The sequence below is a fragment of the Elephantulus edwardii genome, unplaced genomic scaffold (genome assembly GCF_000299155.1).
Source record: "Elephantulus edwardii isolate Elephantulus edwardi_28Jun2011 unplaced genomic scaffold, EleEdw1.0 scaffold00037, whole genome shotgun sequence".
Classification (NCBI taxonomy): domain Eukaryota; kingdom Metazoa; phylum Chordata; class Mammalia; order Macroscelidea; family Macroscelididae; genus Elephantulus; species Elephantulus edwardii.
This window is the reverse complement of record NW_006399787.1, coordinates 13,206,352-13,230,100: the sequence shown is the minus strand read 5'-3', so window position 1 is coordinate 13,230,100 and position 23,749 is coordinate 13,206,352. Positions and strand designations below refer to the sequence as shown.

Genomic DNA, 23,749 nt, shown 5'->3' with positions numbered 1-23,749 from the left:
CTTCTAATATTTAGGCAAAGATGAAGGCAAACTATTAAAAGTCTAAGACAAGAAAGGTCACACCTTCTTTAACTACTAATAATTTGCAACCCATTCCAATTTTACACTTACACAAGCAGCTGAATAATACAAGAGAAAAAGAAAATAAAGAATGCTCCTTACTCCAGGCCACACATGCACAATCTCTGTCCGCACCACTGTGTCCACAGGGTCTTGGTTTCCAAACCAGTACTGCCGGCTCCTGTAGACCACGCCGCAGTTGGGACATTCGATCACGTACCTACAAGGCAAATAGACACTGTGACCCAGCCAGGGCCAAGGGAGACCAATGCACCCAGAACCTTCAGTCACAAAGCTCAAACTCACCCAGACCAGGCATATTTTGCAAGACCCATCCAGGGAGAGTCGGTGGAAGCAGATGTTTTGGGCACTACACTGACTTCCTTGCCTCTCTCGTAGCAGGCCTGAAACATGGAGTACTCTGTCAGTTTCTTATATGTCCACCAGGCCCCATGGCCTCCACACATCCTCGACTGAGCCCTTGACTCTGTATAACACCCCAGCTGAGGGATTACACACCCCAAGTGTAACACATCAGTACAAAGTCTAAAGAAGTCAGTATCCTGAGTGGCAATGCAATGAGTGTGTGCCCACCCCAGGCCCAAAACGTGGGCTCTAAACCATATATCTGTTAAAGATGGGAGAAATCAACCAACACTTAGGGAGGATACTCACTGAGCTTTACATAAAAACTCAGCAGGATGAAGAACAAAGACGCTTTAAATAAAATAAAAGCGCTCCAGCAACAAAGCCATGAGAGTGCTTCTAGTTAGAGACGCGGCCTTGAGCCAAGAAGTTCACTTGAGCATCACATATTTGGGCATGCTCCATCTGCCAGCTCCAACCAGGGCACCAGCTGCGGGAGCAGGGAGGAGCCGAGGACTCACCTTGCAGGTATACACGCGGTTGTCGTACTGGTGAGAATATCTGCAGCGGCTCTTAGCTTCATGAGGCACTCCCTCCTTCCCATGGTTCATGCTGTTCTTGCATCCGGCCCTGCGAGGAGGCAAATGCTAACAGTGAGGCAGTTAAAGAGGCCCGGGCCACTCAGGCAGGAGAATGTGACCCTGGGCCAGGCTCCGGGCTGAAACCAGACCTTGATCAGCTAAGCCACAGGGCACAGAGGATGCCAGGTCATCTCAGAAACCCACACGCCTCTCTGCTTTGCGGTCAGTAGCACCACTAGGGCAGAGCAACTATGACTCTGCACAAGGAAATGGGCAAAAATGAAAACTCTCTTGGAAAAACTACCCAGTCGTCTAAAGCCCTCTGCAGGAACAGAGGAGCCAGAAGGCACCAACCCCTTGAGGAGAGAGGAAATCGGACTGGCTCTTAGGAAATTTAAAAATCCCATCAGGAATAAAATGGCAAGTTTAACCAGAACAGGCTGCCAAAATGCACAATAATAAACCAACCCCCAAAATCTGGTGATGCATTAAGGGGATGCTCATGCTGAACAAGAAAACTTTCCAAATAAACAGTGCGTTCTGCTATTCTGAAAATTCAAAAAACAGAGTCCAGGGCTTCAGAATGTCACTATGATGAGGGGAAAATGCTGGCAACTTCTGTCAGGGTCAGTGAGAATGGAAAAGTAGTGATCAACAAGAGCCTAAGCCCATCACCCTTTAGACCAGGCTCACAGGTGAGCCCGAGGGAAGGCCAAGTCACTGTAACCCACACGTACCCCTCTCTCCTTTGCAAGGTGGACCTTTTTACCAAGCGCTGAGGCAGCTCAGCACCCAACAGGTGGCCTAAGGGTTCAAAGCCTAAAGGCCAAGAATAGGCTTGGGTTTCTTTCTTCAATGTGTAAACAAAGGTGACGGACACAGGTAGTGGGAACAAGGCTGATTCAAGGTTGGATTTTTTATTGTTTGGCTGGTTTGAGCTTTTTTAGGAGGGGGGTGTCACCTAGTAGGACATGGAATCTGCTGGCTGACCCAGATACACTGCATTCACACTCTAAGAGACCACTGCGCAAGTCACCAGACGGGGATTTAATAAAACAGTCCACAGGGAGTTGCGCTGTTAACCCCAGGATGGTGCCTTTTGCGGTTCAAATCCGCCAGTGGCTCTGTGGGAGAGAGATGGGCAATCTCCTTCTGTGTGATTTACAGCCTCTAAAACCCCATGTGTGTTAGCTATGAGCCAGTTCTGACTCAACAGCAATGAGTTTGGGTTCTGAATTTTTAAATTATTGCTCAGATGAAGTTTAAACTCTTCCTCTGATTTTCAAAGCATGGTCCCCAGTCAGCAATGTCAGCATCACCTGAGAGCTTTCATTCTAACTCAAAGCACCTCTCTGCTCGTCTACTTGGTTTTGTTTTTGTTGTTGATTGTCGTTGAATCAAGTATGACTCATAGCGACTCTATGAACAAAAGACCTAATGCCTTTCCATTACTGTCATCATTTCTCCAAGTTTACAGTTTCCAGAGGCATGTGGTCTAGGAAATAAATGCCACTCTACCAAACACTGTCCACATTATAGGTTGTAAATCTTTATGGGAGGAGACCACCATCTTCCTCCTGAGAAGCCACTGATGTCTTCAAACCTATGACCTTTTGGTTAACAGTGTCAACACATAAATCTACTGTGCCACCAGAGCTCCTTGAGAAATTCTAGAAATGCAAATTCTCAGGTCTGATCTCAGACCTAACAAATCAGAAAATAAGAGTGAGGCCCAAAAATGTTTTAAAAAGTCATTTGGTTTTTCTAATGTGTGCTAGTGTCTGGGAATCTCTGCCCAAGTCCCTCTGCAAACACAGTGTGGTGCACACAATTCAGCACAAGCATCAACACAGGTCTGTTAGAAATGCAGACTCTCAGGCTCCACCCTGATCTGCTGATTCAGGATCTGCATTTTAGCAAAATTCCAACATGATGCAAATGCAGATTAAAAGTCTGAAAAGTGCTGTTCTACCTCAGGCTTTGTATTAGAACTACCTTAAGAATCTTTTTTTTTTAAAACAAAAACCAGTGATGCTCAAACTCTAACCCTGTCTCAAACCCTAACCCAGACTCTTGAAGTCAGATTCCCTGCAGGTGAGTGACATCCAGGCCTGAGTAATTTTGAAAGCTCCCTGGATAATTCTGTCTGTCTTAATAATGAAAAAAAGAAATATGCTTTGCATACACTCAAGTATTTTCTGGGGAGGGGGGCGAAGGAACCCTCAGAATGAACTGAAAACCCCTAGAAATGAAACTTTAAATCAATAATGTTCCCTGAAGTCTTCAAGCCAAATAGTTCAGCTTAACTAGCAAAGAATGTCTGCCTACCTTGATCATTATCCTTTGTTTTCTCCATTAAACAGAACAAGCCATGTGATCTAGCATTCAGTAAAGCTCATTTTTAAAAACAATTTCTTTACCCTTCTGACAGTGCTAGTGCCTTCAACACTGTATATGGAACCACCATAGTTGCTACTGATAGGACTTTTTTGGTGTGTTCTGGACAACTTCGTGGGGACTTTAGGTCTCACAGCACAAGTTCCTACAAGTCACCCTGGGCACACATCACACTCAGGTTCTGGTGTTGTACCAACTTTCTTGGTATAAACATATGCTCTTATATTACAGGGATTCAGGGCAGCCTACTTTTGATAAGAGGCTATACTGCAGTAAGCAAGACACTGGATTGTTTGAGTGGTGCCAGTCAGTGTGACAAGAAGCTTGGGTGGACTAGTGGCAAGAAGGTGAGATGCTATATTTTTTAGGTCTTTCATTTGGTGCATAAATATTTATTTTTTTTTAAATTTAGGTTGTTTATTTTTCATTTCAATGAACATCTACAGAGATTTTGGAATAAAACAAACATTAAAAAACTATCTATATATATATATTTATATCTATAGATAAAACCAATTTGATACTTGTATATTCCTTTAGGTAAGATCCATGTATATAATTGTCACTTACGTTATTCTGGTTTTCTGTAAAAAGGTATGAGCAATGAATAAATTATTGATTAAAAAAAATTAAAAAAAAAAAAAAGAAGGTGAGATGCAATCTCTAAGGCACTTGGTTTGAGGCCACCAGCTACTCTGCAGGAGAATGATGGGCAATCTCCTCCCATGCGATTAACTGCCTCTGAAAACCTGCTGGAGGGTCAGCTATGGGTCAGTTCCAACTTCGCAGAACGAACACACACACAACAATGTGACCAGAAGGGTGTAGCACTGTGCTATTTTAAGATCATACAACATGGGATGATCAAACTGCCAAGAGCAACTCAAATGGTCAGAGAGTTTACAGTAATGGTGAGGAACAACTCACAAAGCAGGATAAGAACCTTTAACATAACTCAGAGAATATACTGTGTCAATGAACTGTACATGTAAAAACTGTCAAATTGGTAAATGTGTTACTGTGTCTAGTCTCAAGAAAAAGTGGAAGGGAAGAAAAAAACACACAGTAGAAGAAACCCAAAAAGCAGGCAACTCAAAAACTTCTGCCATATAAACAGCCCAAACTGGAAGTCAATTTTCTACCATAGCCAGGTTGGAGTTTTCTGTAGATTCCTCAGAATCATGTGTCCTCTAAGCTCTTGATACTCAAAATGTGGTCCCTGCACCATCAGAATCAACTGGAAATCATGAGAAATGCATTAACGTGACCCTCACTCTGCCTGATTTTGATCAGAATCTGTACCCTAACCAGGCGCCAGGGGATCTACAGGCAAATTCAAGTCTGAGGAACACCCTGATACAGCCCTTTTCCCAAGGGAGGGTGGAGGTGGTGGCCCCACTTACCCACAGCTGAGACACAAGGAGGAGCAGGTAAAGTACTCATCTGGAAAGAAAGAGCTGTGCGCCATCTGGTCATCCGGGATCTCACCGCTGAAGCGGTCGCTCAGTGCCTGCGGAGAGGGAGGGTGACACATGAAGGCGCTCGGCAGAGTCTGCTGCTCTGGCTGGCCCATCCACCGCATGCCTTTCAAGGATCCCCTCAGTGTCCGCCCAGGTCTCACAAGCTGGGAGAGGCAAATGGATCACACACCAACCTTTACCACATGAAGCCTCAAGAAAGGACTGATCCACTTCCCAGCAAGTCAGAAGTAAACAGATGTATTGTTCTCTAGTTACCCTGGACATTATAAGCACATTATACACTCAATTTTTTTTTATACAAAACTATCAAAGATACTGACTAATGCGCAGGCCATCTTTGTGATACTGACACCGAGAAATGAAGCCTTGGGATGGTGTCTTGTCTGCACGTTAAGGGCAGTGCTAAAAAAAACAGCTGGGAATTTCCTAAGTTTCTACTCCTGTTCTCACCACAGGTGTTCCCGAGAGTTCACCAGGCCACAGAACAAGCTTAACACAGACAAAACGTCATCAAGCAAGAAAGCAAGGGAGAATTATTACAGTGTTGGGCAGCCTTTTATCAACTCTAGTAACCTAAAAGACAGCAAAGAGCCAAAATATAAGCCAAGAAGAAAAACATAAGGTATTTGCAGAAGCAAGTGGAACAATTTATCTTGAAAGGCAGACTCTAATCTCTGTTTTCATTCATTATTTGATATTAAAAGTATTCTTTAACGCTGGTATTTTCCTCAAGGTTTTGGATATATACTGTGGAAAAAGTGACATAAATGATATGAAATGGGCTTTAAAAATCATTAAATATGTGCTGCAATCCTGAAGGCATGCAGTTTGAATCCACCAAATGCTCTGCTGGAAAAGGAGGGGCAATCTCATTCTGTGACAGTCAGATCTGACTCAATGGTACACAACAAGGAAAAAAAATCATTAAATATACACAGTTCTAAGGGTGTAACAATCTTGTCAGCCTAGAGCAGACAGACACCAATCAGCGGAAGAGAACAGACTGTAAAGAGACAAAATGCAAGAATTCTAGGAAGATAATATAAACAATCAATTACTCAAAATCGCCCCTCCAAATATAGCAAGAAACATAAGGAAACAATGTTCAGGGTTTGGGGTTTTTTTTTATTTTTTTTTGTGTATGTGTGTACCATCAAATTGGATATGACTGGTATAGGAGGAGATTGCCCCTCCCTCTCCATCAGAACATCTGGTGGATTCGAACCATACCTCTGGGATTGCAGTGCAGCTTCTTGCCACTAGGCAACCAGAGCTCCATAACAATGTTCAGTTTTTTGTTTGTATGTTTTAGAGTTTTTTCTTTTTCTTAAATTAATTTTAATGAAATTTACAGAGACTTTGGATTTCCATTCATTCACTGTTGCACTTTTCTCCCTAACTCCCCCAGCCCCCAATTCACTCTTCTCTTTGAGAAATAAAAAGAAAAATTCTTTCATTGTTTTACAATCCCTCCCCCCAAGTCCACTCCACTGTGCAGCCTTCATTCTGGATTCCTGTCATGACAATAATACCTAATCATATATCCCTTTTAAATAGCTCTCGTCCTCATCTGTTTCAATGCAGTATACATTATTTATCCCCTCTTTCTCAGTCTCCCCTGAAGTTCAATGTCAGTCCCATTTTACAACAGTGGTACTATGCAGTATTTGTCCTTCTGTGACTGGGATATTTCACTCAGCATAATGTCCTCCAGAGTCATCCATTTTGAATAATATTTCATGAGTTCCTTGTTTTTCAATGGAGTATTCCATTGTGTGAATACACCACAGCTTCTCTATCCATACATTTGTTGATGAGCACTTGGGTTGTTTCCAACTCTTTGCTATTGTGAACAAAGCCATGATAAACATGGGTGTGCATATATCTGCTTGAGTGGCGGTGATGGTTTCTTTAGGGTATATTCCCAGTAGTGAAATTGCAGGGTCAATTGGTATTTCTATTTCCAACTTTTTTTTTTTAATTTTTGTGTGAGTGTACCGTCAAATCAGATCTGACTGGTACAGGAGGAGATTGCCCCTCCTTCCCCGGCAGAGCATCTGGTGGATTCGAACCGTGCACCTCTGGGATTGTATTTCCAACTTTTTGAGAAAGCGCCATACTGACTTCCACAGTGGTTGCACCATTTTACACTCCCACCAACAGTGAATAAGGGTTCCAGCTTATCCGCAACCTCACCAGGATTTGATGTTTCCTGTTCTGTTAAATTTTGCTATTTTGACTGGGTTGAGATGCTATCTCATAGTTGTCTTAGAGCTACGGATTTTGAACATTTCTTCATGTGTTTGTTTGCCATTTGAATGTCATCTTTGGTGAAGTGTCTTTCATATCCTGTGCCCATTTTTCAACTGGTTTATTAACCTTTATCTTGTTGTGGTGCCTGAATATTTTATAAATTCTAGATATAAGTCCCTTAATCTGACATTACCAAATATTTTTTCCCCAGTCTGTGGCATCCCTTTGTACCCTGTTGGAGAAGTTTCTGGATGTGTATAGAGATTTGCTTCTTAGAAAGTCCCATTCATCTATTTTATCCTCTCCTGGTTGTAGAACAATGTTCAATTTTTAAAGACTCAGAATTGTAGAGCAGAAAAAAAGCAGTTGAGAACTACAGACAGGCAAGAATCAACAAATCCACAATGTACAGCTTGGTGTTTGTCTCTCTGTAGGAGCTGTGGAGTCTGCTATCAGTCAACTCTTGACTTGCCTCCCTGCACAGTCCATAGCCAGTCTCTGAAACCAACAGGAAAGCTCTCCTGGAAAGTCAGTTCAGGTCTGTCTGCTCCCTCCTTCCATAAGGGCTGAGAATGGCTGACTGCTATGTCCCCAGAAGCAAGCATCTGTAGGGGAGGCTACATTCACTGTCGCTATGTCTCAAGTCAACAACAATTCATAGTAACTATATATCTATGAACACCAGATCCAAACTTGGCCTTATTCCTGGGACACCCTCATCTCTCTCATGTTCAAGGCCACTGTGGCAGTCAATGTGTCAATCCACCTCATAGAGGGTCTTCCTCTCTTTGACTGACTCTACCTTTGCCAGCATGATGTTTTTTCCCAAGGACTGGTCCTTGTTCAAGGAACATATGGATGGTCTCACAGACTTCCATGGTATCATGGTCAGCACAGACTTCCATCGATAGCAACTTGGTTCTAACTATTCCTCCTCATAGCTGGCACTAAGGACGGCTAGGTGAGGTTGCTGTGTGCTAGGAGGAATGCATCTTGAGTGGATGCTGTAGGCACAGCTAGCACACTCTGGAATGGGTCCAGTTAGCAACAAAGCAGATCGCCTTGTTTATCTCCCACAACCAGACACTACTGGCTCCTAGGCTAAATTCCAACAGAAAATTCTCTACCATAGAATCAGAAAGTGGGTCATTTAAATGGATTCTTCTCCACTAACCACTACAGGGCTACTGAGGCTTAAAACCAACAGGAGAAATTGCTCCTTCTGGCCCCTTCTCCTCCTGAAATGGAAGAAAGTTGGCCCATGCTTGCCCTGAATGCCAGCTCAGATATACGCAGCCCCCAGAAAGCTGGGAAGGAACCCTGGAGCAAAATCAGAGGGCAGCAGCAAGCCTTAAAGGAGCTCATGGAATGTGTTTTCCAATGAAAAATAGAATTCCAAACAGAAAATAAAAGACAAAAAGACAAAGTCCCCTGATTAGGACAGGACATCTCTACTTTGTAGAAGTGCCAGGGCTTCAAAGACTGACCTCAGTGGATTCTCTGGTGTGTCCATAAGAGACTGGAAAGTTAAAAAAGATCTGGAACTTCTAAATACCAATTAGACTTAGTGAAGGAGAGAGAAACAGATGACAAAAAGAAGAAACAGTAAGCAAAGAACCCCTAAGAGTTTCTTAGAAATGTAATGTGGGCAAAAATACCAACTACTGCAGAAAACTGAGAAAATTAATCACTTTGAAAATGTCAATGGCCCAACAACATATCACAAGATATAAAAGGAACAGAGGAGCCATGCAAATGAACACCAAATCAATATGACAGAGAGAGTGATCAAATAATGGAAAAAATCAGAAGAATATAAACACATTAAACATAATTAGAAAGGTAAGGGGAAATACAGGTACAAAGCTGAAAGATACAAGGAAAACAATGAAAGAATAAACTAAGAGTCTTTAAAAATTATTGCAAATCAAAGAGAAAATAATGGGAATGAAAAATGGAATGGAATGGCTTAGAGTACATCTAATTAGGCAGAAGAAAGAATCAGCAAATTAGACGATGTTGTTGTTGTTGTTAAGTGCCATCGAGTCACAGGCGACTCATAGCGACCCTATGAAGGAGAGTCAACGCTTGGGTGCCTTTCATCCTCTCTCCAGGTTCATAGGGTTCCCAGAGGCAAGCTATTACAGAAGTGAACGCCACTCCTCCTACCACGCTTGTTTAATCAGGGAGCTCCACCCCACTTTCAGTCCGCACTGGGTAGCCAACCATTAACGCATTTGACACATCAGTGTCACAGTGTTCTGCCTCACAGCAACCACAAGTGACTGCGGGACGGCAACTTGTACACCAGGGCTATACAATCTAGAGGAAAGTCTGAACAAAAACAATGAAAGACTGGCCGGAGGGCCACAAAGTAAAAGTCTACCTTTGTCTTGGTCACACCGTTTTCTTTTCACTGGGCCAGCTGATCTCTCTCTTTCTCTCTCTGTTGATGTTACTGTTGTTAAGTGCCCTTGAGTCGCAGGCAACTCATAGCTCTCTGGCCAAAGGATCACAGCCACCCTGGGTGGGGCAAACTTGCGGCACATAACAACAACAACAACAACCTCCCTCCTCCTCTTCTCCTATCGGGCTTGAAGCCGCTGGTGCCTTCAACCCAAGGCCAAGCATGGCTTCCCTGGCTCTTGGAGGCAGAGTCGCCTTTCTCCAGAGACCACCACAACACAACACAACACAACTCCCACATACACAGCATCATGCTCTCTGCCCAAAGGATCACAGCCACCCTGGGTGGGGCAAACCTGGGCGATTATGGCCATCTCCTCCCTCTTCTTCTTCTCCTTTCGGGCTTGAAGCCACTGGTGCCTTCAACCCAAGGCCAAGCATGGCTTCCCTGGCTCTTGGAGGCAGAGTCACCTTTCTCCAGAGACCAACACAACACAACACAACTCCCACATACACAGCATCATGCTCTCTGCACAAAGGATCACAGCCACCCTGGGTGGGGCAAACCTGGGCGATTATGGCCATCTCCTCTCTCCTCCTCTTCTCCTTTCGGGCTTGAAGCTGCTGGTGCCTTCAACCCAAGGCCAAGCGTGGCTTCCCTGGCTCTTGGAGGCAGAGTCACCTTTCTCCAGAGACCAGCACAACACAACACAACTCCCACGTACACAGCGTCGTGCTCTCTGCAAAAGGATCACAGCCACCCTGGGTGGGGCAAACCTGGGTGGGGTCACCCTGGGTTGGGTAAACCTGGGTTGGGTAAACCTGGGTTGGGTAAACCTGGGTTGGGTAAACCTGGGCGATTATGGCTGTCTCCTCCCTCCTCCTCTTCTCCTATCAGGCTTGAAGCCACTGGTGCCTTCAACCCAAGGCCAAGCGTGGCTTCCCTGGCTCCTGGAGGCAGAGTCGCCTTTCTCCAGAGACTGCCACAACACAACACAACACAACACAAAAGATACTTTAAATTATAGATGCTGAAAGACCAAGAATGGTGTCTCAAGAAAGCTAAGCAGAGATTAGTGGAATCAGGGAACAACAATGAGGCCTAATTTATATATCCTGTGTTCCAGAATGAGAGCAAGAGAGAGAAGGACAGAAAAAAATATTTGAAAGAGGAAGAAAAAATTCTGGAAACATCTCCAATCTAATAAAAGTTGTGAATCTAAAAATTAAAGAAGTCCAAGGAATTCTAAGTAAGCAAGATAAACTGAAAGAGCTCCACACCAAGATACATCAGAATCAGGCTCTGAAAAATTAATAGAGAACCTTAAAAGCAGTGAGTATATAGCCTTGAAAACCTGATGGAGGAAGAGTTGGAATAAATGTGACAGCAGTGAGGATAGATAAGAACTAAAAAATATACAAAAAATATTGACAAGGATAGAAAGAAACTGGAACCCTTATCTATTGTGTCTAGGAATACAAAATGGTACAACATTGAGGAAAACAAACACTAAAAATAGAACTACCACTGTTGTTTTTTTTTTGTTTTTTTTTTAAATACAACATGGAGTTTATTCAACGTGAGTTTACAAACCACTTCAAGACTAGATTTGAGAGACAAAGGAAGACACTAAGCTGCAGGAAATAAAATAAGGGCAGTGAGGCTCTGTGTCAAGAGGGAACACTCTTCACTGCTTGTGGGGAGACAGGTCTGAGGCTTCTCTGGGGTTATAGGTCCTTCCATCTGGGAATCCTTGCCTCCATGGCGGCAGGACCAATGTCCAAGAAACATTGGGATACAGATCCAGATTGACACAGTCAGTTGTAGAACATTTACCACTGTTGTTTTAAGTGCAGAACTACCTTATGATTCTCCAATTCTACTTCTGGTGAAAGACCAGTCTATCCAAAAAAATTTGAAATCAGAGAATCCAAAAGACATCTGCATACTAACGTTCACTGCAGCAGTATTTATAGCAGCCCAGAGGTGGGAATAGCCTAAATACTCATCAATGAATAAATAAACAAAATTGAGTATATACACACAACAGACTCTCCCAGTAGAAGAAATGAAGTCTTAATATACGCCCACTATTGTGGCTGGTACTTAAAGACATTATGCTGAACAAAAGAAAACAATCATAAAAGGACAGATATTATATGACTATCGCTGGCGAGGGGGGGGGGGGGGGGTGTCAGGATGATCACGGACTTGCAGCTCGCCATCTTCACCAACATGCTGGGCGTGTCGCTCTTCCTGCTTTGTCGTTCTTTACCTCTACATTGCCGTCAACAACCCCAAGAAGCAAGAATGGGAGTGGCACTTTCCCCCGCCCCAGGGTTCCAGGACATAGTCTGAGGCAAGATGGAGGGTGTGAGGGGCCTTCACACTTCACTTCATCCCTTCTGTCCATCACAACATACAAAGGAACTACATCTGGATTTTTCCAAACAACTTTTATTTCCTCAAAGTCTTCCTTAACCCTATGGAACAAGAAGGGGGCACTGAATAGGGCCCAGTGTAGGGGCTGATTTCTTTTCTACTCCCTCAATATAAAAATATAGATATATAAAAAAAGATGTGTCAAAGTTATGATTGTATGCATTCTGCAAACTTATTCAATCTGTATGCTGAACAAATCATTCAAGAAGCTGAACTCTGAAGAAGAATGTGGTTTCAGGATTGGAGGAAGATTCATTATGTGGATGACACAATCTTGTTTGCTGAAAATGAGGACGACTTGATGCACTTGGTGCAGAAGATCAAACACTGCATCCTTCAGTATAGATTACATCTCAATTTCAAGAAAACAAAAACTCCTCACCATTGGACCAAAAGGCAACAACATGATAGATAGAGAAAAGACTGACACTTGTCAAGGACTTCATCTCACTTGGATCCACAATCAATGCCCTTGGTACCAACAGTCAGGAGACCACGAGGCATACTGCAGTGAGAAAGTCCCTGGGTAGTCACTGAGGAGCAATGTCCGTTTGAGGAGTAAGGTGTGCCTGATTCAGGATATGGTCTTTTCTATCACTTCCTATGTTGCCGAGAGCGGGACAATAAATAAGGCTGAGAGGGGAACTGATACCTTTAAACTGTGGTGTTAGAGAGGAGTACTGAATATCTCATGAATTGCCAAAAGAAAAAATAATTATGCCTTGGAGAAGGTGCAAAGTCTCCATGGAGGCAAAGATGTCAGCGAAAGAAAGGAAGATGTTCAACAATATAGATTGACACAGTGACTGCAGCAATGGACTCAAGTATGTCAGAGATCTTGTGGATGGTTCTGAATAGGACAGGGTTCAGATCTGTTATTCACAGGGTTGCTATGACTCATACTTGACAGCACCTAACAACATTGATGGGAGACCAAGTTGCAACCCTGAGCTGTTGTTGCTGCCCTGAATAAGATCAATTTGACCTGACAAGGCAAAAAGCTGCATTGCAATCCCAGAGACATGTGGTTCAAATCCACCAGATGCTCTGCTCGAGAAGGAGGGGGAATCTCCTGTACCAGTCAGATCAGATTTGACGGTACACAGAGAAAAAAATTTAAAAAAAAAATGGTCTGACAAAAAAGTCATGCACAATATTTATGGACCGACCACTGGTCTGTCACTCTGTCCCCTGGGTTGTCATTTTTCTTACAGATTTTTAGAATTATTTTTATTTATTATTCTAAAAACTCTTTCTTGAGTTTCATTTAAATAACTGCTCTTAATTTCTAGTGTGATTTTTCACTTTCTTTACAGTGGTTTTACTAAGCCAAAGTTCCTAATTTTAACAGAATTCTATTTGTCAATTTTTCATTTATACTTTTTGTATCTTAATACATTTTCCTGGCTTAAAATAAATATAATAGTAGCTCAATAATCATAATGCATCTAAATTTTGGTTCTCTTTGCGGTAATTCTGTAAGGAGTAACTAAATGAAAATACTAAAATTTTTGAGAGGAAGAATATGGGTGAATGGCCTACTACATTAAGTATTGGGCTGCTAACTTAAAGTGTAGCAGTTCAAATCCACTGGTTGCTCCTTGGGAGAAGATAGGCAGTCTCCTCTTGTTAAGAGGTAGAGCCCAGGAAAACCAATGGAAGGTCATCGTGAGTCACAATTTACTTGATGGCAGTAGGTTTTGGTTTTATTAAAAAAGAACACATGAGAAATGCTTGTTGTTGTTAAGCACTCTGGAATCAGAACTGACCCTTAGCTGACCCTCCACTGTGTTTTCCCAGGCAGTAAATCACACAAGAGGAGACTGTTCCATCCACCTTTCTCCTGTGGAGCAACTGGTGGACTTGAACCACTTGCCTCCAGGTTAGTAGCACAACTCCTTACCACAAAGCCACCAGTCTGCCCTAAATGAGAAGTAGGCACAGTCCACAGGGAATTGCACTACTAACCTATAGATCCTGGAGAGAAAGATGGACAATCTTCTCTGGTATGATTTATAGCATCCACAAACCCAGTGAGGAGGTAGGTGTGAGTAGGTTTCAACACCACTAGGATTGCCAGAACAAATGAGTATGTCTTGGAGATGATGCAGCCAGAGTGCTCTTTGGAGGCACACATACTTTGGGCATGTTGCTAGGAGAGTCTATTCCTTGGAGAAGGACATGATACTGGGAAGGGTGGAGGGTCGGCAAAGGCGAGGAAGACCCGCTGCCAGGTGGACTGACATGGTGACTACTGCAATGGGCTCTTGTGTATCAGGAGGTATAAGGATAGCATAGGATAGGACAGGGTTCAAATCTATTGTTCATAGGGTCACTATATGTTGTACTCGACTCAACAGCACCTAAAAACAACAGGTTCCAACATGGCGGCAATGACTGTGAGTTTTTGAGGCACATGGAATCACTCCCTACCTTAACTTACATTGCCCTCCACTTTCCCTGTTCACTTCTAAACATCACCCACTCTTTGAGGGATTTTTTTTTGTTGTTCTCACCTCACGTCAAGCACAAAGCCTTCCAACTACACTTGCCCACATCACTCTTTTTCCTTACTGAAATTCTGTTGCACTCAACTAGGTATTCAATAAGCAGGCAGTGACACAAAACTGTGTGTGTTTTATCTCCCAGCCTACATTATTAGTGGGCTGAAAGGAGGTTTTGATCTTTGTATTCATCTACAAAAGGCAGGGACAGGCCTCTCTCATTCTTACAGAACTGCTAAAATTTAGGTCTAAATACTCACTAATTAGTCAAATTGATGATAAAGGCTTTTTGTGCTTCCCTAGGAAGTTGTATGCCGAACTCTCTGAAATATCTGTTATGAAAACTGTGTGTATCTTCCTACTGTATCAATTCACTGTAAGACATGGGAAAACGTTTTGTGGGATTGTTGTATTTTCTAATTAAAAAATAATTATAGATACAATGTGAAACTAAATAGAAAAAAGGCATAAATACAAGTGGCTAGTTTTTTCAGTGTTTTTCTTTTCTATTGAACTATGTCCACCATTATCCCATCTTTTTTAGGTCCCCATCAGATCTTTCCCATTTCCTTTACCCTGTCCTTCCTGCCATAAAATTGTGTGGCCCTGTGATTTTCCCACTGCCCACCCTCACCCCTCTGCTCCTATCCCTTCCCCCCTTACACCTCCATACACATTATACTAGTTATCCTTTTTTTACAATAATGATCTTATGCAGTATTTGTCCTTATGAGCCTTAGTTCACTCAGCATAATGCTCTCCAGTCTCTCTCAAGTTATGTAGTAATTTTTTAAATTGTTGTTTCTGAGGGCTGCATAGTATTCCATTGTGTGAATGTGTAACAATTTCTCAATCCATTAGTTAGCGGTTAGACATTTGGGTTCTTTTCATTTTCTTGTGATTGTGAATAATGCTGCCATGAACACTGGTGTACAAATCTCCATTTGTGTCTCAGTTCTTATTTCCTTGGGGTATATTCTTAGTAGTTAGATCATATGGAATTTTGATGTTCAGCTTTTTGAAGAAACATTAATCTGCCTTCCAGAATGGTTGTACCATCTTACGATCTCACAAACAGTGTATTAAAGTTCCAATTTCTCCATGTTATTTCTTCCATTGTATTTCCAACTTCAAGATGTATTGCTTTCTGTCCTGTTAAACTTTGCAAAGTGGTAGTTTTGTGCTTTCTGTGCCTTTATTTCCGTTAAACTTTGCAAAGTGGTAGTTTTGTGCTTTCTGTGCCTTTATTTCCGTATCTGCAAATGGGAGTATTAGTAGTCTCTTTAACAAAAAGTGTCTTGATAGCGAGCATTGTGAGGCACCAGTGAGGGAACTGCAGAGTATGTGGTATACAGTGGGGGCTTGGACAATACTAGTTGTCATTATAATTGTTAACTTATGTTGATAATTATTCTTACTTTCTTCTTTACTACCTAATCCAGTGATGCAGAGGAGACAAACCCTCTTTTCCACTATATCACTGGTCTTCATGGGATTTTTGTGGGTTAAAACGTACTTCTCACTCACAGAATTGCTAAAGAACACTAGTGGCTTTGTGAAGAGAGGGCTGTACTACTAACCAAAACAAAAGCAGTTTTAATACACTGGGCTGCTCCCAGGGAGACAGACGGGCAGCCTCTTCCCATTAAGATTTACAGCCCAATGGGGGGCCATGAGGTGAAATTGCTGCCAACCCAAAGGTACATGGTTCAAATCCACCAGCTGCTCCCTGGGAGAAAGATGGGCAATCCCCTCCCATGTGATTTACTGTTTCTGAAAACACACTGGAGAGTGAGCTATGGGTTGGGTTCAGATTCAATGGTATATAATAAGAACAGCAGGAGTGGGAAAGGTGAAAATAGATGTTGTCAAGACTGTGGAAAATGGGGGAGCTCTGGTGGCCTAGTGGCAAGGAGCTGCAACTACAATCCCACAGGCACACGGTTCGAATCCACCAGATGCTCTGCCGGGAAAAGGAGGAACAATCTCCTCCTGTACCAGTCAGATCTGATTTGATGGTACACTCACACACACAAAAAATAAATAAATAAATAAATAAATAAATAAATAAATAAATAAAAGACTGGAAAATGATATAGAATGTACTACAAGTTGTTGTGGGTTTTGTTGTTGTTTGTTTTTAAAGATATATCTAATAAAGTGATAAAGGGGGAAATACCATTTTTTAACTAGTTCAGTTATGATAAACACACCAAAATCAGGGCAAACTGAAATTTTTAAAATGTAGAAGTACCAAAGCAATAACAACAAAAGGAAAACTTAAGCTAGAAGCCTTGAATCCGGAGACTCAGAAGAGGCAGAGTGAGTGCTTTCAGTGCTTGATGGCGGAGACTGGGCAGCTGCCAGGACTGTGGAGAGTGATCTTCAATCAAATCAGCCATGTTAGCCACCATCTTTGAACTGGGAATAGTAGTTTTCCATCTCTGCTGGTCAAGATATTCAGTTGCTATGACTCGCATGTGTTGTCTTTGTTTTCTAAGAAGAGAGTAAGTCTAGCACTTTGTCAAACTGATATATTTCTTTCCTGTTCTGGTTAGCATTCCAGTATACTGGAATACAAACCACTGGAATGATACAAATTGAGGTCCATTCTGGTTTGTCAATCCAAACCGGAAGCACTGGTTTGAAGCCCAGAAAATGAGAGCTAAGTACGGAGTTTAGAAGCCACCACAAAAGGTGCCAAGCCCTTAAAAATACCAAACTCCCCAAAGGTCTGTGGTTCAAATCCACCAGATGGTCTGCTGGAGAAGGAAGGGCAATCTCCTCCTGTACCAGTCAGATCCGATTTGATGGTAGACACGCACAAAAATAATAAAATAAAATGTCAAACTCACTGCTGTCAAATTGGCTCTGACCCATAAAACCCTGGACTGGGCTTCCAAGATGATAAATCTTTATGGAAGAGTCTCCATCTTTCTGGTGGGTGGTGGATTTGAACTATAAACCTTTCAGCTAACAGACTGATACGTCACATACTACATCATCACTGAACCTTACAGAAAGTGCAGGGGAAAGCCAAAAAAGGCCATGTGCAGTGCCAGGAAAAAAAACCTCTGAGACTAAGCCTAGCATCTGACAGATCAACTAAATAGAGGTTTTCATGAGGAAAAGCAATGTCAAATTTAGCATGAAGTCAGGAGCTTCATGAATATATAACTGTGGTCCCCATAACAGTAACAGCACAGAGTTCTTTCTGTTCCAAATGCAAATGCTCCAGGATACTTTTCTGAAAGTTCTTCAGAGACATTTCTAAGAATGTCAGGGCCTGGTATGAAAACCTCCACAGTCAGATTTCCCATGGTACATACGTCCATTCAACATTCCTCACTCACTGCTCTGGACAATTTTAAATGTTGGCTGTGCCAATCAAGGTACCAGTAATCTCTCGTGACGTAAGAAAGAGAAGAAGAACTCCTAAACGAAGTAAATGCCTCACTTCAGGTGCTGCCTACCCATCCACTCAAATGCTGAATAACAGGACAAGCTTCCTCACAAGTCATCAAGAGCTGGCAGTCAGAAATTCATAAAACCTTAACACAGACTCCAATGGGCCTTATAAGAATCAAAGAGTATGGGACCTTAACAACTTAAAAAAAACAAACAAAAAAACCCACCAAAAAAATTCTGATACAGCATCTCTTAAATACTAGGATAGTAAGAAACTAGCCTCTTTCCTCCATAACCAGAGTTTACTTTCCTAGTAAAGACACTATCACCTGTTCCATAAATTTCTTTGTTTAAAAATCCCAAATCTCACATCATTCTAGGGTTTCCTGGGCTCTCCTCTTCCCGGTGGCCGAAAACTGGAAGAGGAAGGCAGGGAAAGGCTTCTGTGAGAAGGCTTGGAAAAGCATTTGAGGCAAGACTGGAAAACGTTGCCTGGAGACTAGGTGATCATGACCTTCAGTTGCCATAGTAACAGTATGGTTCTTTCTATGTAGCTATAAGGTCAACCTCAGTCATCAAGGGTTAGCAGTGAATCTTCTGTTTCAAAATGGAGTCTCTTTGGTAATCAACAATTGCTATGCCCCAACAAAACATAAATATTTAATGTACACTTCTTGATAGTGATGGAATTGGAAAGGAAGAGTTTCTACACTTAGAGATCACAGGGTGAAGAAAGAATTACATAAACCTTAGACAAATTCAACTGTAAAAATGTGTTCCTGATTATTCAGAACTCCTGGTTATTTACTACAGGCAACCACAATTAGTTACTATTCTACAGGGACCTGCATATTTCTTTTATCTTAGCCTGTTCGGCCAGGGTCCACTCCAATGGCAGGTATGTGGGTTAACTCTACTGTAGATACTGAACAAAAGAATAAATGGTCAAGAAGTGAGAAAGGAAAAGAAGTGAGAAATAGCTCGGTTGGAGCCCGGACCACAGTATGGCTGACTGGCAGGAGACATGATCTAGTCAGCAGGATCAACAGAAAAATATCTCCCAGGCATGTACATACAGACCAGATGGACAGAAATGGGAGGAAAACTGGCTATTGTCAGCCTCGATGTGTCCTCATGTGACGTCGTGATTTACACGGATAAAACAAGATCAGACCCTTATGATACAAAGGGTTTTCCAGCAGCTGACTTTCCTAAAGCAGATCACCAGGCCTCTCTTTCTAGACTCAGCATTACAGCAGCATGCGAGCTGCACTACAATCCCAGAGGTGCACGGTTCGAATCCACCAGATGCTCTGCCAAGGAAGGAGGGACAATCTCCTCCTATACCAGTCAGATCCGATTTGACGGTACACACACAAAAAAATAATAAAATTTTTTAAAAAAAGTAAGTGTATGTGTAGAGAGGTGTTTTTAAGTGCCGTTGAATTAGAACCAACTCCTAGCTGACCCTCCAGTGGGTTTTCAGAGGCTGTAAATCACATAGGAGAAGATTGCTCATCTTTCTTTCATGGCCTACCAGGTGGGTTTGAATTGTTTGCCTTTGGGTTTGACAGCTCAGCTCCTCACCCACCAGGCTTCCGGAGCTCCCTAAGTGCATGTGTTAAGTATCCTTTGTCTTTTATAGGAGGAGTTGTACTGTTCTTCAGTTTACTGTGTGGTGTTTGCAGCAGCTTCTTGCTATTAAGTCGCCAGGGCAGGGCTCCAGTTCGGTACTGTTTTATAATCACTCTATTCTACAATTTGTTTTCTTTTTTAAAATGTACTTTGTTTTTCTGTTCACTTAATTACACATCTTGATTTTTTTTCTATATTAGCACCCACTACCTGCCTCATTCTTTTTTTTTTAATTGTGGTGAAAATATGCACAGTGAAACATTTGGGAACACAGTGATGACTCATTATATTTTGTATGCCATCACTTTCCTTTCTTTATTATTATTATTATTATTATTATTATTATTATTATTATTATTTTTGTATGTGTGTACCGTCAAATCAGATCTGACTGGTACAGGAGGAAATTGTCCCTCCTTCCCCGGTAAAGCATCTGGTGGATTCGAACCATGTGCCTCTAGGATTGCAGTTCAGCTTCTTGTCACCAGGCCACCAGAGCTCCCCTATCAGTTTACTTTTAAAAAATGATTAGTTATATACTATTTATGAGGCAGATTTATGCAGTCTTCTTGGATTGAAAGGGAGCCTAAGTTCTCCTTTTCTTGTTCTTTATTGAACAGGAAATGTGATTAATAAGAAAAGTGAGTTTGTAAGTGAATGTGTAGGGACATGAAAGGGAGATCAAGTAGATGGATTGTGGTGGTGACAGTGGAGTTGGTTTCATGGTAGATGACCGGCCTTTCATGCTGGAGACCTGTGTTGAATTCCACCCAGTGCGCCTCTGTGATTGTAGTGCAGCTTCTTGCCACTAGGCCACCAGAGCTCCCCTACTTTTTTTTTTTAATGTACATACTTAGGACCTAATTTTTTTATTATTATTATTATTATTGAGATTGTACACAGCTTTAGTTTGCTTGGCTCCACAGTCAACAGTCTTGGCACCAGCAGCCAGGAAATTAAAAGGCGCATTGCCATGGGAAAGTCTGCTGTTAGGGACCTCTCCAAAGTACTGAAGAGCAATGGTGTATCTCTGGAGACTAAGGTGCATCTGATACAGGCCATGGTCTTCGCAATCACTTGTTATGCATCAGAGAGTTGGACAATGACCAAGGAGGATAGAAGGAGAATTGATGCCTTTGAGCAGTGGTGCTGGAGAAGAGTATTGAGAATACCATGGACTGCTAGGAAAACAAACAGATTTGTCCTGGAAAGGGTTAAACCGGGTGGCTCCTTGGAGGCAAGGATTCTGAGGCCCATCTAACATACTTTGGACATGTTGTGAGGAGAGACCGGTCCTTGGAGAAGGACATCATGCTTGGGAGGGTGGAGGGACAGCGCAGGAGAGGAAGGCCCTCTATGAGGTGGATTGATTCAGTGACTGGGATAATTGGGATGGGAGTGTCAGAGACAGTGCGACTGGCACAGGACAGAGCAGAGTTTAGGGCTGTTGTACATAGGGTCGCAAGCGACTCGACAGCACATAACAACAACAACAACAAACCGTCAAATCTGATCTGACTGGTACAGGAGGAGAGTGTCCCTCCTTCTCCATAACAGCTCACCTCTGGGATTGCAGTGCAGTTTCTTGGCACTAGGCCACCAGAGCTCTCCTGGACCAAAAATTTCCAAAAGTATATAGAAGAAACTACTGACAATAGTTTTTTGCACACTGGTTAGATATAAAGGAAAAGAAAGACACTCTGATAGCATTCATTTTAGGAGAAAAATATGTATATGTTTTTATGCATGAATCTACGAATCACTAAAAATTTATATACAAATATATAAGAAAGAGTATATTAACAATGTCTAGCTCTACAAAGGGAGTTCTGGTGACCTAGTGGTGAGGAGCTACCCCAACAAATCGAAGGTTTGCATTTGGAATCCACCATGGGAGAAAGATGAGCAATCTCCTCCCATGCAGGAAGCTCTGCTGGCCTGGGTAAGAAATTATGCTGCAATCCCAAAGGCACACAGTTCAAAACATCAGTTGCTCCTGAGGAAAAGGATGGGCAGTCTTCTCCTATATGATTTACGGCCTCCAAAAACCGCAGGAGTCAGCTAAGAGTTGATTCTGACTTGATGGCAAACAACAACTGGTGGCTTAATGGTAAGGAACTGTGGTGCCAACCCAAAGGTACACTGTTCTAACCCACCAGCTGCTCCATCAGAGAGAGATGGGTAATCTTATCCTCTGTGATTTACTGTCTCTGAGAACTCACTGGAGGGTCAACTATGGGTCAGTTACAGCTCAATGGTACACAACAATGGCTCTACAAAATAAGGAGAGGTCAGGGAAGAAAAGGGGACTTAGAATCTTGCATGTTTGTGTATTTCTTTAATCTTTTTTTGTGTGTGTGTACCGTCAAATCAGATCTGACTGGTACAGGAGGAGATTGTCCCTCCTTTTCCTGGCAGAGCATCTGGTGGATTCGAACCGTATGCCTCTGGGATTGTAGTTGCAGCTCCTTGCCACTAGGCCACCAGAGCTTGCCTTAATTTTATCTTTTATATCCTGTACAAGAACTATGTGGATAACTTAAAAGATGACATCATGGCAAGCTCTGGTGGCCTAGTGGCCAGAAGCTGCATTGCAATCCCAGAGGTGCGCGGTTCAAAACCACCAGATGTTCTGCTGGAAGGACAATCTCCTCCTCAACCAGCCAGATCCAATTTGATGGTACACACACAAATACAAATAATAATAAAATATTTTTTTTAAAAAGATGGAATCACTTGAAAAAAAATTAAGTAATACCAAAGGTTACCTGACAACATGTCAGAAAACTAAATCCATTATCATACCCTCTGACTTTCTTAGAAGTGGAGTAACTATCAAGAAAGAACATAGCATAAGGTTAAAAATATAAGACCCTTGAGTGGGACAACCTGATTCAAATTATCTACCATCTATTAAATAGGTCATGTGGGCAAATTAACTTCTCTGTGCCTCAGTTTCCTTCATAGCCACCTTATAGGGTTGGTATGAGGATTATAATATTTGTGAAGTGTAGAGCACAATCCCTGGTCTACAGATAGCATTCCATAAACACTGGCCAGCAGTTGTAGCAGGAGTAGTCATTTATCCTACAAAAGAGGCAGAATGTGAACAAATATTTATGCAAGCAGCCTGTGGGTTATTATGGGCACACACACACATACACAGAGTACACAGCTCTAAACCAACTCCTGGAGATCCTACTGTTGCTGACTGCTGTCCAGTCAAGCACGACTCATAGCAACCCTAAGCCTAGGGAGCTCTGGTGACTTGGTGGCAAGAAGCTGCACTGCAATCCCAGAAAAGAAAGGCCTGAAGCCCTCTACAACTATAGACATTTCTCAAAATTCATTGAGATTCCAGAGGCATGTTGTTTAGGAAGTGGACACCACTCCTACATCCTATTATCTATTTCAAATTTGAGGTCTACACAATGATTTATAACAAGTGGGCTCTCCTTTGCAATATTTATCAAAAATTATACGAAGACAAATGACTGACATTCGATACAAAGTGTACCTAACAGTTCTGGCTTATATACGAATTAGACATAAGGACAGACAGGTGCAGTAGTGTTTTGTAATCCAGGAACTGTCTGTATTTATGTTGTTGCTATGTGCACAGTTGATTGCCCATCCTTCTCCTGCAGAGTAGCTAGTGGTTTCTAACCAGGTGCCTCTGGGTTGGCAACACAGGTCCTTGCCATTAGTGCCACCAGTGTTATGTATATATATTTACAAGCACACACACACACAGACAGAGAAAGAGAGAGAGATAATAAAGGAAAAATGAAAAGCACTTTTAAAATAAAAATTATGAGATATAAAAAATTTCCACATAAAATTAAAATTGCTACTTAAAAATCATACTTTCACATAATATTTAAAGTACATGAAAATAATCCTTTAAAATAGGGGGAAAGAATGGTATACATACATACATTACAACAGTATATATACATACATACATACAATCCCAACTCACTTTAAAATAAATGACAAAGAATCCCATAAGTCATATTAAAACACATTATGAACCTACAACCAGGAGAAGATAACGTAGATGAATGGGATCTTCTAAGACTCAAATCCCTATGCACATCCAAAAACTTCTCCAACCGGGTAAAAAGGGAAGCCACAGACTGGGAAAAAGTGTTTGGTAATAACATATCAGATAAGGGACTTATATCCAGAATTTATGAAATACTTGAGCACCAC

General features: G+C 42.0%; 1 protein-coding gene and 1 pseudogene across 4 annotated transcripts in view; one reads left to right on the top strand and one right to left on the bottom strand.

Moving 5' to 3' along the window:
• The window catches only part of ZFYVE1 (zinc finger, FYVE domain containing 1), a 73,761-nt gene that overhangs the window by 6,957 nt on the left and 43,055 nt on the right, over positions 1–23,749 (bottom strand). The window contains exons 1-5 of one of the 3 annotated variants that reach the window (XM_006884712.1): positions 18,270–18,329; positions 4,808–4,914; positions 948–1,056; positions 367–464; positions 163–280 (exon numbers count right to left, since the gene is read on the bottom strand). In XM_006884712.1, coding sequence (XP_006884774.1) covers positions 163–280; positions 367–464; positions 948–1,056; positions 4,808–4,872 — 390 coding nt within the window. In that variant the 5' untranslated portion in view covers positions 4,873–4,914; positions 18,270–18,329. Of the gene's footprint in view, positions 1–162; positions 281–366; positions 465–947; positions 1,057–4,807; positions 4,915–18,269; positions 18,330–23,749 lie in introns of those variants that run through there. The other 2 variants (XM_006884710.1, XM_006884711.1) reach the window with 2 other exon arrangements.
• LOC102860744 lies at positions 11,745–12,104 on the top strand (annotated as a pseudogene). Its single transcript, XR_438863.1, has one exon. The product of XR_438863.1 is annotated as a dolichyl-diphosphooligosaccharide--protein glycosyltransferase subunit 4-like (transcript).